Below are 19,034 nucleotides of genomic sequence, written 5' to 3'. Positions count from 1 at the left end.
AGGATGGCCTCGAGAAATAGATGGATACCAAAGAAATACCTGGATGGAGAGAACATATGGAGTGGTAGTACTGTTAATGAGAAGTGTGCAAAAAGAAGAGGATGTGGGGCCCATTTTACAAGCTCCGTAGGGAGCTTGTGGGCCCGTGTTTCTGGCGAGCCTTCAGACTCGCCAGAAACACCAGTTATGAAGCAGCAGTCTAAAGACCGCTGCTCCATAACCCTGTCCGCCTGCTCTGAGCAGGCAGACAGACATCGCCGCAATTCAACCTGATCGAGTATGATCGGGTTGATTGACAGCTCCCTGCTGGCGGCTGATTGGACGTGAGTCAGCAGGGGGCGGCGTTGCAATGGTGCAATGCTGAATATGGAGAGTGTATTGCGCTCCGTATTCAGCGAGGTCTGGCGGACCTGATCCGCAAGGTCCGCCAGACCTTGTTAAATATAGGCCTGAGGAGGCTGAACAATTGCAGCAGTGGGGAGTATCTAATACTAAAATGGTAGGCCAAATGGTCCTTGCTGCCGTTAATTAGGTACCTGTGCCTGCTTCCAGCTCTGTTCTTTCTCCTCTTGCTGCCCCTGTTTCTAGGTCGCCTGTCCCTCTGCCTATTCGGCGTATTGTGGTCCAGACAGGTCAAGCTGGCAGATGATTCCTTTAGAATAGGTGTGGCTACAAGCACGGCTGCGTTAAGAATATCAAGTGAGCAGATTAACAAGGTTGGACAGATGGAAATCAGGGGGCCATTAGTTGAGACTTTAAATACAAAAAATGGGGTGGTGTGTTTTCTTTTTCATCTCGGTCACTGTTTAGTTGATTGACCCAGTGTGTTGGTTGATTTTTTTTGTTTGCTATGATGTTAACCTGTTTACTGGTCCCTTACAGGTAGAGCGTTGCGGTTGTGGATCTTTGGACACTCCTATGTGCATTGGGCAGCAGTACACACTGCAGTTTTCAAGCAAGAAGTGTACTTGGGTTTTAGTTCTAGGGAGGTAGGAGTTAGAAGTATAGGGAAAAGGCGATGAGTTAGAGTGGGCTGAGGGAGGCAGCTCAGATAGCCAGAAGAATGTCGGTAAAGCAGATGTATTGATTGTGCACCTGGGAGGTAATGATATTGGAGCAATGACTACCATTGAGCTCCAAGAGCAGATTAGGGATGTTTTAAATTGTTCAAGGTAGCATGGCCAGAGACAAGTTTGGTCTGGTCTAGCCTAAATTTCAAGGCTTTATTAGAGGGAGTATGTTATGCAGAAAGGGGGGTATAGGAACAGAAAAAAAAACAGTAAAAAAAAGGCAGTAAAGTTATGAAGGAGTTTGGGTGTCAAGTATTAGAGCATCCCCTAATTGTAGCAAGGAGCGAGCACCTATATACCAAAGAGACAGGATCCACCTTTCTGAGGAAGGGTATGATATCTTCATGGAGATGGTGCAGAGTTTTAACCAGGGAAGAAAGGGTCACCGTTTTGTTTTGTTGAGGTGGGCAGATAAAAAGTAGTATCCTTTTTTCATTTCGGTTGGCTGCAATATATGCGGCCTGGCATGTAGTTGAGGTAATGCTGGTGGGGGGGGGGGAGTCTGTGGGGTACAGGGTCATAGAGTGGTGGTCTGTCGGTCAACCTCATATGCCCTGCTAGTGTGCAGATTTTTCATCCTGTCATTTACCACTGACACCCCTGAGTAGCGCACGGTCACACTGTTGGTCACATGAGGCCGACTGATTTCTTGAAAATGCTGGTGCATTGTTATTATTGATGTGCTCTTAATTTGGTTATGATTTGACAATTTGATGATGACCCCTCATAATTCTGCCATAAAGGCAATGAATCTGGTTTAACTGCCAATAACTGTGTCTGTTGTTATTTTTATAAGGAGATTTTGTATGGAGAGTTTGTGTTTAAAGGTGGTTCAAAGCTGGGAAAGGAAAAACTAAGGTATAAATCTTTAAAACGTCCCAGATCCACTACCCAAAAATGGCTGTTATCCATTGTGTGGCATATTAGTGAGCAACATTTCCTACCTTGTCACTGCTATTTGAATTCTACATTGATAACAGCCACAATCTGGCGGCGGAGCCGAGATGCATTGTTTGAACAGTGCAAAGTAAAAAAATAGAAAAAAATTAAAAAAACATTCACAAACTACTTTTAAACACTCTTACAATAGACAGAGCCCTTTATTAGTTCCCACTATCTGAGTACAAACAGCTCCCATAACATCCTTCCTTAGATATTACTTTACACGCACAGACACACTTTTTATTATTTTTCATATATAACTATATTGGGTTAATGGAGTCCTTCAGGTATCATAGTGAAATAAACTTTAACCAACTGTCACATGAATATTAAAAGTATTCTAAATTATGCTACAAATGTGAGGGGCCACTAGTCGAGTATACGGACAAATTGCAATGTTAACTGCGGTTACAGCCGATAAGGCCAAAGCTATGATCATGTGTAAAGTATCCTGGTATCGATTCAATTAACAATCTTCTGCCTTAATGCAAACATTTTTTAGAATGGATGAATTACATAAAATACAGTTTTGTTTTCGATTAATTTTTTCTAACCTTTTTTGAAAGATGAACCTTAGCCCGACCACTCATGTCTGATATAAGAATATGAAACATTAACATATACAAATGTCTCATATGCTAAATATTTGATTATCTCCAAGCTAGGGAGACTTTCATAAGTAGATATGATATAAATACAGGGATATTTGTGATAGAGAATACCACAGGTCCCCTATTGGAGGCGCTAGTAACCAATGGTAAAAATTGCTAAAATCAGTGTGCAACTTGTCACACCATATACATAAAGTAAAGAAATTAAAATTGTTAAAAATATGTGTATATACAGACGTAGCACGTGACCAATCTGGCAATAGATGAGTTCTCATGGTATCCAACAAAGTCCAGAAATAGAACAGGCAGCTCTCGGTCTTCACCCAAACGATGGTGTAGCTTCTAAAATGGTTAACTGTAATGAGAACAGAAACAGAGGGGCCACATGTGTAGATCAATCAAAGCTGACAATATCCAAGCGATACAAGATACAGGATACTCACAAACGTGAAGGCACTCTCTTGTGCCTGTAGAGGCAGGCTGGTATTTAACAGCAAACCAGCTGGCTGGGATTCCCTGGTACACATGTGGCGCCTCTGTTTCTGTTCTCATTACAGTTAACCATTTTATAAGTAGATATAAGGTACAATTTGCAACATATTTATTTTTTACATTTCATATTATATTGTACCTAATGAAGATATTCTTTAGAAAATGTATTTAAAGTTCTAGCAAGAAAAACTGTTTATAAGCCAGATGAACCAGAAAAAAACCACGTAATGTTAACTCATGCCACTACTAAAACCAAGTCACAATTTCCTGTTCTTCCATATTTTTGTAAGTGCCTCATAAGCTGCTTGGATCTCAAGAAAATGCTGCTCAGCCTCTTCGGGACGATGTCGGTTATGATCTGGGTGCCAAATTTTGACCAGTTCTCGATAATGTTGGTTGATTTCATCCAATGTAGCTTTAGAATCAACTCCTAAAACCTATAGTAAAGATATACAGTTAGGTATCAGAAATGTTATACCGGCAGTTAGTGTTTTTTATATTTGTTGCAGCATTCTAAGATGTTTTATGCTCTGGGAAATCTGTATCTGTTTCTGTACTCAGTGCTGGATTACAGCTGAAACCTACCAAATGGTGAGTAGCTTGGCCACAGCAGCTGAATTTTGTGGACTAGTAGTGGGGGCTACAGGTGATTGGAGGATGAACTAATATTGTGGTAAACATATTTTTAAATTTAGTGATAGAAGTTTCTCATCGTACATAAAAACATGTTGTAAGAGAGACTTAAATGGACATGAAACCCAAATGTTTTCTTTCATGATTCAGAGCATGCTGATTGGTCATTGCACATTTATTGGCTCACCCATGTTCATTGCTGTTTCTTCAACAAAGCTAATTAAAGGGAAAGTCTACTCCAGATTTTGTATTGTTTAAATAGATAGATAACCCCTTTATTACCCATTTTCCCAGTTTTGCACAACCAACACCTTTATAATAATATACTTTTTACCTCTGTTATTAACTTGTATCTAAGCCTCTGCAGATTGCCCCCTTTTTTCAGCTATCTTGACAGACTTGCATTTTAGCCAATTAGTGCTGACTCATAAGTAATTTCACTGGAGTGATCACAATGTTATCTATATGGCACACATGAACTAGGGCTGTCTTGCTTTTAAAAAAAATGAACTGAGATAAGAGGTGGCCTTGAAGGGCTTAGAAATTAGCATATGAGCCTACGTAAGTTTAGCTTTCAACTAAGAATACCAAGAGAACAAAGCAAATTCAATGCTAAAAGTAAATTGGAAAGTTATTTAAAATTGCATGCCCAATCTGAATCATGAAAGTTTAATTTTGACTAGACTGTCCCTTTAAGCAAATTAACAACTTTCATATATATATATATATATATATATATATATATATATATATATATATATATATATATATATATATATATATATATATATATATATATATATATATACATACACATATATACAATTGTATGCAAAAGTTTAGGCATCCCTGACAATTTCCATGATTTTCATTTATAAATAATTAGGTGTTTGGATCAGCAATTTCATTTTGATCTATCAAAGAACTGAAGGACACAGTAATATTTCAGTAGTGAAATGAGGTTTATTGGATAAACAGAAAATGTGCAATATGCATCAAAATTAAATTAGACAGGTGCATAAATTTGGGCACCCCAACAGAAATATCACATCAATATTTAGTAGAGCCTCCTTTAGCAGAAAAAAACAGCCTCTAGGCGCTTCCTATAGCCTGTAATGAGTGTCTGGATTCTGGATAAAGGTATTTTGGACCATTCCTCCTTGCAAAACATCTCCAGTTCAGTTAGGTTTGATGGTTGCCGAGCATGGACAGCCCGCTTCAAATCACCCCACAGATTTTCAATGATATTCAGGTCTGGGGACTGGGATGGCCATTCCAGAGCATTGTACTTGTTCCTCTACATAAATGCCAGAGTAGATTTTGAGCATTGTTTTGGGTCGTTGTCTTGTTGAAATATCCAGCCCAGCGTAACTTCAACTTTGTGACTGATTCCTCAACATTATTCTCAAGTATCTGCTGATAATGAGGCCTATTTATCATAGGTCTTGCGGATCTGATCCGACAGTGCGGATCAGGTCCGCAAGACCTCGCTGAATGTGGAGAGCAATACGCTCTCCGTATTCAGCATTGCACCAGCAGCTCACAAGAGCTGCTGGTGCAACTCCGCCCCCTGCAGACTCGCAGCCAATGGGCCACCAGCAGGGAGGTGTCAATCAACCCAATCATATTTGAACTCAGAGCAGACGGACAGGGTTATGGAGCAGCGGTCTTTAGTCCGCTGCTTCATAACTGCTGTTTCTAGTGAGTCTGAAGACTCGCCAGAAACACGGACCCACAAGCTCCATTCGGAGCTTGATAAATAGGCCTCATTGAGTGGAATCCATGCGACCCTCAACTTTAACAAGATTCCCAATACCGGCACTGGCCACACAACCCCACAGCATGATGGAACATCCACCAAATTTTACTGTGGGTAGCAAGTGTTTGTCTTGGAACGCTGTGATTTTTTACCGCCATGCATAACGCACCTTGTTATGACCAAATAACTCAATCTTTGTTTCATCGGTCCACAGCACCTTCTTCCAAAATTAAACTGGCTTGTCCAAATGTGCGTTTGCATACCTCAAGTGACTCTGTTTGTGCCGTGTGCGCAGAAAAGGCTTATTCCGCATCACTCTCCCATACAGCTTTTCCTTGTGCAAAGTGCGCTGAATTAAACAATGCACAGTGACACCATCTGCAGCAAGATTATTATTATTAATATCATTATTATCGGTTATTTGTAGAGCGCCAACAGATTCCGCAGTGCTAAAGATGATGTTGTAGGTCTTTGGAGGTGGTCTGTGGGCTGTTTTTGATAGTTCTCACCATCCTTTGCCTTTGCCTCTCCGATATTTTACTTGGCCTGCCACTTCTGGCATTAACAAGAACTGTGCCTGTGGTCTTCCATTTCCTCACTATGTTACTCACAGTGGACACTGACAGCTAAATCTCTGCGTTAGCTTTTTGTAGCCTTCCCCTAAACCATAATGTTGAACAATCTTTGTTTTCAGGTAATTTGAAAGTTGTTTTGAGGCCCCCATGTTGCCACTCTTCAGAGGAGAGTCAAAAAGAACAACAACTTGCAATTGGCCACCTTAAATACCTTTACTCATGATTGGATGCACCCGTCTATAAAGTTCAAGACTTAATGGGCTCACCAAACCAATTGTGTGTTCCAATTAATCAGTGCTAGGTAGTTACAGGTATTCAAATTAACAAAATGACAAGGGTGCCCAAATTTATGCACCTGTGTAATTTCATTTGGATGCATATTGCACATTTTCTGTTAATCCAATAAACCTCATTTCACTACTGAAATATTACTGTGTCCTTCAGTTATTTAATAGATCAAAATGAAATTGCTGATCCAGCTGGTAAAAGAGCTGATTACTTTTTAATTTAGAATAGGGTAGGGACCTTTATTATTTTGGGGGCTTTTTTATTTTATTAGAGGGCTTAGAGTAGGTGTAATTAGCCTAATATTCTTGTAATCTTTTTTTATTTTTTGTAATTTAGTGGAGTTTTTTTTTTGTAATTTAGTTTAGTTTATTTAATTGTATGTAATTGTAGGTAATTTATTTAATTAATTTATTGATAGTGTAGTGTTAGGTTTAATTGTAACTTAGGTTAGGATTTATTTTACAGGTAATTTTGCAATTATTTTAACTAGGTAGCTATTAAATAGTAAATAACTATTTAATAGCTATTGTACCTAGTTAAAATAAATACAAAGTTGCCTGTAAAATAAATATAAATCCTAAAATAGCTACAATATAATTATTCGTTATATTGTAGCTAGTTAAGGGTTTATTTTACAGGCAAGTATTTAGCTTTAAATAGGAATACTTTAGTTAATAAAATTTAATTTATTTTGTTAGATTAAAATTATATTTAATTTAGGGGGGTGTTAGGGTTAGACTTAGCTTTAGGGTTAGACTTAGCTTTAGGGGTTAATACATTTATTATAGTAGCGGCGAGGTCCAGTCGGCAGATTAGGGGTTAATACTTGAAGTTAGGTGGCGGCGATGTTAAGGGTTAGGGGCAGATTAGGGGTTAATACTATTTATTATAGTGTTTGTGAGACGGGAGTGCGGCGGTTTAGGGGTTAATACATTTATTATAGTGGCGGCAAGGTCCGGTTGGCAGATTAGGGGTTAATAAGTGTAGTTAGGTAGCGGCGACGTTGGGAGGGGCAGATTAGGGGTTAATAAATATTATGTAGGCGTCGGTGGTGTTAGGGGCAGCAGATTAGGGGTTTATAGGGATAATGTAGGTTGCGGCGGTGTACGGAGCAGCAGATTAGGGGTTAATAATATAATGCAGGTGTCAGCGATAGCGGGGGCGGCAGATTAGGGGTTAATAAGTGTAAGGTTAGGGGTGTTTAGACTCGGGGTTCATGTTAGGGTGTTAGGTGCAGACTTAGAAAGTGTTTCCCCATAGGAAACAATGGGGCTGCGTTGGGAGCTTAACGCTGCTTTTTTGCAGGTGTTAGGTTTTTTTCATCACAAACTGCCCCATTGTTTCCTATGGGGGAATCGTGCACAAGCACGTTTTTGCCAGCTTACCGCTACCGTAAGCAACGCTGGTATTGAGGGTTGAAGTGGCGGTAAATTCGGCTTAACGCACCCTTTTTGGAGCCTAACGCAGCCCTTTAGACAATTCTAAATACCAGCGTTGTCTTAAGGGTGCGTTGGGAAAAAAAGCTGCATTAGCTACGCGGGTCTTTACCGACAAAACTCTAAATCTAGCCGAAAATCAGCTATTTCAAATACACAAAGAAAGCTTAAAAAAACAAATCTCATAGTAAACTGTCCCTTTAACTATTTGAGATGCTGCTTAAATGTATGTGTTTGTTAAGGCTTCCAGGGAGTTACGTTGCTTTTTTAGTCAGTGCAAGGGTTGCTGCACCTGCAATGTTTGGCGAGATGAGAATGGAGTAGATTTTCTGAATTCTGCGTGCGTCCTTACGCTGTATATTAGATACCAAATTGCGCGGCTGTTCTATGTTAATCAATGGGAGAAAAAAATACGGCCGACGGGTGAAATATACGCGTGTAACTTGTATGCTACGCCGTACATGTAATACCAAAATTACGTAAAAACCGACGGCGACGGCTTTTGCAGGCGGCGCCGGCTTTTGCGGGCAACGCAGCATATGTAATGGAGCCCCTGAACCCCATAAAAAACCTCTGGAACGTGATCAAGAGGAATATGTATGGTCACAAGTCATCAACCAAAATTCCAGCTGCTTGAATTTTAGCACGAGGAGTGGCATACAATCAACCAACAGCAATGTAAAAAACTGGTGGAGAGTATGCCAAGACACATGAAAGCTGTGATTGATAAAATATCAGTATTGTGTTGTTTACAAATTAATATGAACATGTTTTCTTTGCATTATTCAAGGTCTGAAAACAATGCATCTTTTTTGTTATTTTGACCTGTTGTAATTTTCTGCAAATTAACTCCTTCCCGACGTTCCATGTCGTCCTAACTGCTTTGGGCTTTAGCGCCATTATGTCGGCATGGAATGTCCTTCCTGTTTGGCTGTAATGAAGCCAATGGCGCTTCCAGAATGGGATCGCGGCTTGGAGGGCGTGCCTAGCTTCATAGGGATACCCCCCTGACCTGATCCTATCATTGAAATCTTGTTGTGAGCGTATGCACAGCGCTTCCAGAATGGGATCGTGGCCTGGAGAGCGTGCCTAGCTTCATAGGGACGCCCCCCTGACCCGATCCCATCATTGAAATCTTGCGAGCATATGCACTGCGCTTCCAGAATGGGATCACAGCATGGAGGGCATGCCTAGCTTCATAGGGACGCCCCCCTGACCCAATCCCATCATTAAAATTTTCTGATCGTATGCACGCTCACGTGATTTCACTTTGTTTAAATCAGAACATTGTTCCAATGTAGACAAATTAGACCCGACATGAAAGGGTTAATGCTCTAAATGACAATATTTTTATTTGAGAGAAATGTTGTCAGTAGTTTAAAGAATAAAACAAAAATTTTAATTTTTAGTAAACCTAGAGAAACTGATAATTTTGCAGTGGTCTCATACTGTCTTACCCATCTATGCTCAGCTTTACAGCTGCCCTGACCACCTGCAGTGCATACTACACCACATGGTTGTGACGTCACCCAAGGGTTGGTTTGGAAACATGTATGGACTGGCAGCAGGTTGAGGCTGTACAGTGACGGGCGTCACTTGGGACAGCCTGTAATGTCAAGTTTCCCCATGAAGAGGACTGGCATACACACACAGCCCCTTCCAAAACAAGGGTGAGCAATTAACTGTGCTCTATTTATTCTGATTTGAGTGCTGTTATAGTTTGTGTAAACTTGCCAGGGTTAAACGGAAAGAAGGGGGCTTGCTGTTCATACTTACAATTGCCCTGGGTATAAAGTTTGGTTATAAGGTGAAAGGACGATTGACTTTATAAACACCCCACACTTCAAATAAATCCTATTGCAACACCTCCTCGTTATACATCTAAACCTTAAAGGGACACTGAACCCAAATGTTTTCTTTCGTGATTCAGGTAGAGCATGCAATTTTAGGCAACTTTTATTTACTTCTATTATCAAATTGTCTTCATTCTCTTGGTATCTTTATTTGAAAAGCAAGAATGTAAGTTTAGATGCCGCCCCATTTTTGGTGAACAACCTGGGTTGTTCTTGTTGATTTGTGGATACATTCACCCACCAATAAACAAATGCTGTCCAGTGTACTGAACCAACAATTGGCTGGCTCCTTAGCTTAGATGCATTCTTTTTCAAATAAAGATAGCAAGATAACGAAGAAAAATTGATAATAGGAGTAAATTAGAAAGTTGCTTAAAATTGCATACTCTATCTGAATCATGAAAGAAAAAATGTGGGTTCAGTGTCCCTTTAAAGGGACAGTTAACGTTGTGTTTAATGTTACATCATTCCCCATAGCACTCAAAGCTAACCACAACTTTAAAGCACTGTCCCAATAACCCCCCAACTCATTTAATTCTAACTAAGACCCCACTGCTAAAGTTAAACCCCTATATGCCTGCAAATGCCCTCTTGTGCATGATCTCCTCCATCACTGGTAAACCACACCAAGGCCTAATAAACTTTTATGTTTTTAAAAAAAAAAAAAAACTTGACTATAAATTAAAAACAGATTTTATCCTATTCTGAAGTTTTTAGGCTCTTTTGCCCAAATCGCCAGATCCTTCTTCTAAAGCTGTTAAAGTTGATGCTGCACACTCTTCTGCTGACTACTTGATATCATTAACATAGCAAAGCACATTGGGTGGAACTAATCCAGTGTGCAGAAGTGCATGAAGAATCACATAGAGGGGCAAAAGCATAAAGGTATTAGTTTTAAGTGGGGTTTGCAGTGAAGGTTGTTGGTAACAGTTAATTAAAGGGATATGAAACCCAATTTTGTTATTTTCATGATTCAGATAGAGCAGTGATTTGCAACCTTTTTTTTGCCGTGGCACACTTTTTTACATTAAAAAATCCTGCGGCACACCACCATCCCAAAATTTTACAAAATGACACATTGTAGCCTAATACAGGATATATATATATATATATACACATACACACACACACACACACATAATCATAATGATTGTCTGTGAATGAATGTCAATGTCATGGTTGTAAATGATGCCTGAGGAGCCTGTCACATACCTACCAATATTTAAAAATTTGAAAGAGGGACACACCTGCACTGTTGTCAATCTGCCACGGCACACCTGAGGATCTCTCACGGCACACTAGTGTGCCACGGCACACTGGTTGAAAAACACTGAGATAGAGCATGTGGTTTTTAACAACGTTTTAATTTACTTACTAAATTTGTTTTGTTCTCTTTGTATCCCTTGTTGAAAATGATACCTAGGTAGGCTCAGGAGCTTCTGATTGGCGGCTACACATATATGCCTCATGTTATTGGCTCACCCAATGCATTAACTATCTCCAAGTAGTGCATTGTTGTTTTTTCAACAAAGGATACAAAGAGAATGAAGCAAATTAGATAATAGAAGTAAATTGGAAAGTTGCTTAAAAATGTATTCACTATATGAATCAAGAAAAATAATTGGGTTTCATGGTTCTTTAGTGGTAGAGATGAGAAAGAACAGTTAAGGTTAATTGCAGCTCTTAGACAGGCATAATGTAAATGATAGAGTTTTATTTTAGAGGGGCTAGGGGCAGTGAAATGTAGGGGTTTAGTGTATTGGAGCATTTAAGGGATATGAAAGTAAAAACATTTATTTTGTTATTTAGACAGAGCATACAATTTTAAAAAAAGTTTCCAATTTACCTATATTAACAATTTTGCTTCGTTCCCATGGTATTGTTTTTTGAAGAGATACCTAGGTAGGTACCTGAAGGACTACATGACAGGAAAAAGTGCTGCCACCTAGTGGCTAATGTATAACATCCTTGCAAAACTGCTACCATATAGTGCTCCAAACGTGGATCTAAATCATGAAGGAAAAGTTTTGGGTTTCATGGCCGTTTAATTCAATGCTAAGGTCACAATCATTTCAGTTTGATCCTCTGCATTGCGTTGTATCTAAAACCAGATGTACTGATGCTAAAGCAGTTGTGCCTGCCGAATACTTTTTATATTATAGTGGCTCACATTACTTGAAAGCTTCTATTATACTTGATTATGATTGGCTCAAGTAAGATGACTCATGAGGCGCTACTGGCAGCAATACTTGTGCAACAATGTTGTGCAACAGTCACCATCAGTAGCTTATCCCATAGGATCTAAGACTTAGAGTTTAGGAGAAAAAAAATGAAGACCTGCTTTTTATTTAGATAATTAAAACACATATTAAAGGACTTCTTTTTTAGAATATGCATTAAGAAAACATTTTACTTTTACACTAGAATGTCCCTTTAATTTAAAGCTATTTTATTTTTAAACTAGCAAGTAATCCATATTTGTGCACAACTCATCCTTAGGGATAGATTGCTCAGTGGCTAATAAATACAACTTACATGCTGACATGTCACACAAGCATACAAATAAAAAGGATTTTTTGAGAAGTGGAATATCTGTTTAAAAAATGTCCTATTTTTTAAAGTAAAAAAAAAACAAAAAAAACTTTAAATGGGGGTCTAACTAATGGGAGTTGGCTGCCAGGGATATTAGAGATGGAATTTTTTTTATACAGCAGAATTATTGTCTGGCTTCCAAATGGACACAGGAACTTTTGAGTTCATGTACATAGACACACTATGGGGCCAATTTAACAATGTGCGGGTGGACATGATCCACATGTCCGCCACACATCGATAAATGCCGACAGCATACGCTGTCGGCATTTATCATTGCACAAGCATTTCCCAATGCCGCCCCCTGCACATTTGCGGCCAGTCGGCTGGTAGCAGGGGGTGTCAATCAACCCGATCATATCGGGTGGATTGTTGTCCGCTGCCTCAAAGGTGGCGGACGAGTTAAAGAGCAGCAGTCTTAAGACCGCTGCTTCTTAACTCCTGTTTCTGGCGAGCCTGAAGGCTCGGGGGAAACAGGTGCATACAGGGCATGATAAATCGGCCCCTAAGCCTCACTGATGAATTACTATTAAAAAAATGAGGAAGAATAATTATGTTAAAAATAAAACATGCAAAAAATGGTTAATTTCCTACCTTGCAGGCCATCTCTTCCTTCTCATTTTGAAAGCTGGCTACAAATTCATAGATTTTCTCCCATTCATGGAAGTACTGGTCCCGTAATGGCCCCCCTCCTGAGAATAGCATCCATGCCCGATAAGGCAATAGCAGAGCACGCTCTGTCAGTGCACTAACAGCAGGGAAAAAACTTAGTATGTCTAGCATAGCTCCAATGCTTCCAGCTACATAGCTCACTGTGCGACTGGTGTTAAGCAAAGCACTGTAGGCTAGTGGTCCTGTAAAGGCCAGATAGGCTAGTCCAATACGATACAGACGGAGACTGAGATTTTCATTTGTATTTTGGTTGTGCCTATACCGCCTGTGTTGTTGTGCTGTCATGCTAGCTGTAAGACTGATTGGTATCATGGAGACAGCACGACCATAGAAGATTGGGGAAGTCAGAAAAGCAGCTATTAGGGTATTTTTTAGGTTTGAGGTCTGTTCGCCTACACTAGCCACAAGATGCACCCCAAGGCCAACAGCAAGTGGAAGAGCTACAAAATAGAAACTACTGAGTGAGGACAACCCAATGGCTGCTGCTAATCCAAAATATATTCCAATAGCCACTTGCCCCATGAAACGAATGGGGCTGGCAGGTGGCTCTCCATCTCTAGTCAAATTCTTTTTTTTTTCTTGCTTGTTGACATGGAATACAAGCGCAGGGATTTTCCAAAACTCCCACATCCAGCCAATGCCAAAACCACCCAAAGTCAGCATCCAAAGCAAAGCATGGCTGTCACGTCCCAGGTATATATGATGAAGTCCTAATGGACCCCCTAGTGCCCAAAGTCCATAAGCTACTATGAGACTTTTCCCCATTCTGTAAAGTCACAAGGGAATGGTCGACAAAATCAGATGGAAATAATTAAACATTTTACTTATTTGACTGAGGAAGGTAGACAAAGCTGCCAGTGCTTTCATTCAAAGTTACCTAAAATGGCTTGTGCTGCACTTCCCCCTTCAGTTTTTAGTAGTGAGCAGACTTTGCTCTTACAGTACTGGTTTCCTAATGGCAGTAATTGCTCCAAAGGTCACAAAACAGACCTTGATCTCTGAAAATCCACATTACATACTTTAGAAGCCTTAACAAATGCTTTTTCATTTTTAAATATGGAAGTTTCATAAATAAACTCCTTAAAGGGACACTAAACCCGAAAAAATTCTGTCACTATTGAGATAGAGAAAACAATTTTAAACAACATTCCAATTTACTATGATCTAATTTGCTTCATTCTTTAGATATCCTTTTTAGAAGAAATAGTAATGCACATGGGTGAGCCAATGACAGAAGGCATCTGTGTGCAGCCACGAATCAGCAGCTACTAAGCCTATCTAGATATGCTTTCCAGCAAAGGATAACAGGAAAGTTAAGCAAATTAGATAATAGAAGTAAATTAGAAGGTTGTTTAAAAATGCAAGCTCTTTCTAAATCATGAAAGAAAAAATGTGGGTTTCATGTCCCTTTAATCTAATAATATATTATACTATTCATTTATTTGGGGTGGAGGACTTTAATTTCAGAATTTCCATGTTTCTCAACATATGATTGGGGAACTTAAAACCCTAGTAATAATGTAAGTTCTTGCCTTTAAATGTGCATGTGAAGTATGTGCAAGTGTAGTGTAGCATTTGTGTTGCATGTAGTTTGTGTGTACGTGAGTGTAATGCAGGGTTTTGTGTAGTGTTTGGTATATATAGTATTTGTTAATTCTATGTGTGTGTATATGTAGTGGGATTAATGTGCTGTGTGTGAACAGTGTTTTTCTGATGTGTAATGTATGTAGTGTTTGTCTAATGTTTTTGTAGTGTGTGTGTGGTGTAAAGTGTTTGTTTAATGTGTGTGCCAAGTGTTTGTATAGTGTGTATGTAGTATATGTGATTTGTTTGCTTCTAAATATATCAAAATAAGGCTACTATAAATTTGAGCATCCGTTGCTCATCTTTTCACCAAGCAAAAAAGGCCCCTACTAGACAATAAAATCAATCTGCATGCAAAATATAAAGATTGTGTGTTTTTGTTGTAGGTTAGGCTTATTGTTTCACTTTATTTTTATATTGAAAAGTACATTTTTTTAAATTCTTGAAGTGGCATTAAACTGAACATTGAATAATCTCAATATGAATTATTAATTGAGGAAAGTAAAACAACATTGCAATGTAGTATAATAATTTATTTTGCCTGTTTTCATTGTAAAATACTTCAGAAAGGAGTGCCTTTTCCACCTAGAGAAATGAGAGTGTCTCCATCGTTCTTAATAATGGGGCCATTTACCCGAGCCTGCAACATACACAGTAGGGCAAGTCACTAAACCTCATTTAAAGACTCCTTATAATGCAATGACTGATATGAATGCTTGTTTTCAGTATTGTATTTTTAAAACAAACAACATTATAAGAACAGATATCACATTTGATTGTTTAACATTTCAAAACAAAATCTTAGCAATATCTGTATTCATCCAAAATCAGTAAAATTGTAAACTGTGCTAAACATGTGTGCATATAGCATTATCTGTGCTAAACAATGTGTGCATATAACATTATCTGTGCTAAACAATGTGTGCATATAGCATTATCTGTGCTAAACAATGTGTGCATATAGCATTATCTGTGCTAAACAATGTGTGCATATAGCATTATCTGTGCTAAACAATGTGTGCATATAGCATTATCTGTGCTAAACAATGTGTGCATATAACATTATCTGTGCTAAACAATGTGTGCATATAGCATTATCTGTGCTAAACAATGTGTGCATATAGCATTATCTGTGCTAAAAATGTGTGCATATAGCATTATCTGTGCTAAACAATGTGTGCATATAGCATTATCTGTGCTAAAAATGTGTGCATATAGCATTATCTGTGCTAAACAATGTGTGCATATAGCATTATCTGTGCTAAAAATGTGTGCATATAGCATTATCTGTGCTAAACAATGTGTGCATATAGCATTATCTGTGCTAAACAATGTGTGCATATAGCATTATCTGTGCTAAACAATGTGTGCATATAACATTATCTGTGCTAAACAATGTGTGCATATAGCATTATCTGTGCTAAACAATGTGTGCATATAGTATTATCTGTGTTAAACAATGTGTGCATATAGCATTATCTGTGCTAAACAATGTGTGCATATAACATTATCTGTGCTAAACAATGTGTGCATATAGCATTATCTGTGCTAAACAATGTGTGCATATAGCATTATCTGTGCTAAACAATGTGTGCATATAGCATTATCTGTGCTAAACAATGTGTGCATATAGCATTATCTGTGCTAAACAATGTGTGCATATAACATTATCTGTGCTAAACAATGTGTGCATATAGCATTATCTGTGCTAAACAATGTGTGCATATAGCATTATCTGTGCTAAAAATGTGTGCATATAGCATTATCTGTGCTAAACAATGTGTGCATATAGCATTATCTGTGCTAAAAATGTGTGCATATAGCATTATCTGTGCTAAACAATGTGTGCATATAGCATTATCTGTGCTAAAAATGTGTGCATATAGCATTATCTGTGCTAAACAATGTGTGCATATAACATTATCTGTGCTAAACAATGTGTGCATATAGCATTATCTGTGCTAAACAATGTGTGCATATAACATTATCTGTGCTAAACAATGTGTGCATATAGCATTATCTGTGCTAAACAATGTGTGCATATAGCATTATCTGTGCTAAACAATGTGTGCATATAGCATTATCTGTGCTAAACAATGTGTGCATATAACATTATCTGTGCTAAACAATGTGTGCATATAGCATTATCTGTGCTAAACAATGTGTGCATATAGCATTATCTGTGCTAAACAATGTGTGCATATAGCATTATCTGTGCTAAACAATGTGTGCATATAGCATTATCTGTGCTAAACAATGTGTGCATATAGCATTATCTGTGCTAAACAATGTGTGCATATAGCATTATCTGTGCTAAACAATGTGTGCATATAGCATTATCTGTGCTAAACAATGTGTGCATATAGCATTAGCTCTGCTAAACAATGTGTGCATATAGCATTATCTGTGCTAAACAATGTGTGCATATAGCATTATCTGTGCTAAACAATGTGTGCATATAGCATTATCTGTGCAAAACAATGTGTGCATATAACATTATCTGTGCTAAACAATGTGTGCATATAGCATTATTTGTGCTAAACAATGTGTGCATATAGCATTATTTGTGCTAAACAATGTATGCATATAACATTATCTGTGCTAAACAATGTGTACATATAGCATTATCTGTGCTAAACAATGTGTGCATATAGCATTATCTGTGCTAAACAATGTGTGCATATAACATTATCTGGGCTAAACAATGTGTGCATATAGCATTAGCTCATCTAAACAATGTGTGCATATAGCATTATCTGTGCTAAACAATGTGTGCATATAGCATTATCTGTGTTAAACAACGTGTGCATATAACATTATCTGTGCTAAACAATGTGTGCATATAGCATTATCTGTGCTAAACAATGTGTGCATATAACATTATCTGTGTTAAACAATGTGTGCATATAACATTATCTGTGCTAAACAATGTGTACATATAGCATTATCTGTGCTAAACAATGTGTGCATATAGCATTATCTGTGCTAAACAATGTGTGCATATAGCATTATCTGTGCTAAACAATGTGTGCATATAGCACTAGCTCTGCTAAACAATGTGTGCATATAACATTATCTGTGTTAAACAATGTGTGCATATAACATTATCTGTGCTAAACAATGTGTGCATATAGCATTATCTGTGCTAAACAATGTGTGCATATAGCATTATCTGTGCAAAACAATGTGTGCATATAGCATTATCTGTGCTAAACAATGTGTGCATATAGCATTATCTGTGCTAAACAATGTGTGCATATAACACTATCTGTGCTAAACAATGTGTGTATATAGCATTATCTGTGCTAAACAATGTGTGCATATAGCATTATCTGTGCTAAACAATGTGTGCATATAGCATTATCTGTGCTAAACAATGTGTGCATATAACATTATCTGGGCTAAACAATGTGTGCATATAGCATAAGCTCTGCTAAACAATGTGTGCATATAGCATTATCTGTGGTAAACAATGTGTGCATATAGCATTATCGGTGCTAAACAATGTGTGCATATAACATTATCTGTGCTAAACAATGTGTGCATATAGCATTATCTGTGCTAAACAATGTGTGCATATAGCATTATCTGTGCTAAACAATGTGTGCATATAGCATTATCTGTGCTAAACAATGTGTACATATAGCATTATCTGTGCTAAACAATGTGTGCATATAACATTATCTGGGCTAAACAATGTGTGCATATAGCATTAGCTCTGCTAAACAACGTGTGCATATAGCATTATCTGTGCTAAACAATGTGTGCATATAGCATTATCTGTGCTAAACAATGTGTGCATATAGCATTATCTGTGCTAAACAATGTTTGCATATAACATTATCTGTGCTAAACAATGTGTGCATATAGCATTATCTGTGCTAAACAATGTGTGCATATAGCATTGTCTGTGCTAAACAATGTATGCATATAGCATTATCTGTGCTAAACAATGTGTGCATATAGCATTATCTGTGCTAAACAATGTGTGCATATAACATTATCTGGGCTAAACAATGTGTGCATATAGCATTATCTGTGCTAAACAATGTGTGCATATAGCATTATCTGTGCTAAACAATGTGTGCATATAGCATTATCTGTGCTAAACAATGTGTGCATATAACATTATCTGTGCTAAACAATGTGTGCATATAGCATTATCTGTGCTAAACAATGTGTGCATATAGCATTATCTGTGCTAAACAATGTGTGCATATAGCATTATCTGTGCTAAAAATGTGTGCATATAGCATTATCTGTGCTAAACAATGTGTGCATATAGCATTATCTGTGCTAAAAATGTGTGCATATAGCATTATCTGTGCTAAACAATGTGTGCATATAGCATTATCTGTGCTAAAAATGTGTGCATATAGCATTATCTGTGCTAAACAATGTGTGCAATATGCATTATCTGTGCTAAACAATGTGTGCATATAGCATTATCTGTGCTAAACAATGTGTGCATATAGTATTATCTGTGTTAAACAATGTGTGCATATAGCATTATCTGTGCTAAACAAT

The 19,034-nt window shown here is 38.0% G+C and overlaps 1 protein-coding gene across 1 annotated transcript; it reads right to left on the bottom strand.

Annotated features, from left to right (window-relative positions):
• Nucleotides 1-2,300: 2,300 nt before the first annotated feature.
• On the bottom strand, nucleotides 2,301-13,802 carry DNAJC22 (DnaJ heat shock protein family (Hsp40) member C22). Its single transcript, XM_053704961.1, has 2 exons — nucleotides 12,846-13,802; nucleotides 2,301-3,552 (listed from the first exon to the last, which is right to left on the bottom strand). Exons 1-2 carry the CDS (start codon nucleotides 13,686-13,688, stop codon nucleotides 3,373-3,375), a joined length of 1,023 nt encoding a protein of 340 aa, XP_053560936.1. The 5' UTR covers nucleotides 13,689-13,802; the 3' UTR covers nucleotides 2,301-3,372.
• Between the last annotated feature and the right edge of the window lie 5,232 nt (nucleotides 13,803-19,034).

This window comes from Bombina bombina, chromosome 3 (assembly GCF_027579735.1).
Source record: "Bombina bombina isolate aBomBom1 chromosome 3, aBomBom1.pri, whole genome shotgun sequence".
Lineage (NCBI taxonomy): Eukaryota > Metazoa > Chordata > Amphibia > Anura > Bombinatoridae > Bombina > Bombina bombina.
This window is presented reverse-complemented; position numbering and strand designations above follow the sequence as displayed.

What these genes read in the sequence shown, in the direction of transcription:
- DNAJC22 (XM_053704961.1), bottom strand. Translation starts at nt 13,688, where the DNA reads ATGGGGAAAAGTCTCATAGTAGCTTATGGACTTTGGGCACTAGGGGGT. An exon ending in AGGAAGAGATGGCCTGCAAG is followed by an intron (nt 3,553 to 12,845) that starts GTAGGAAATTAA and finishes TCTTTACTATAG; the next exon opens with GTTTTAGGAGTTGATTCTAA.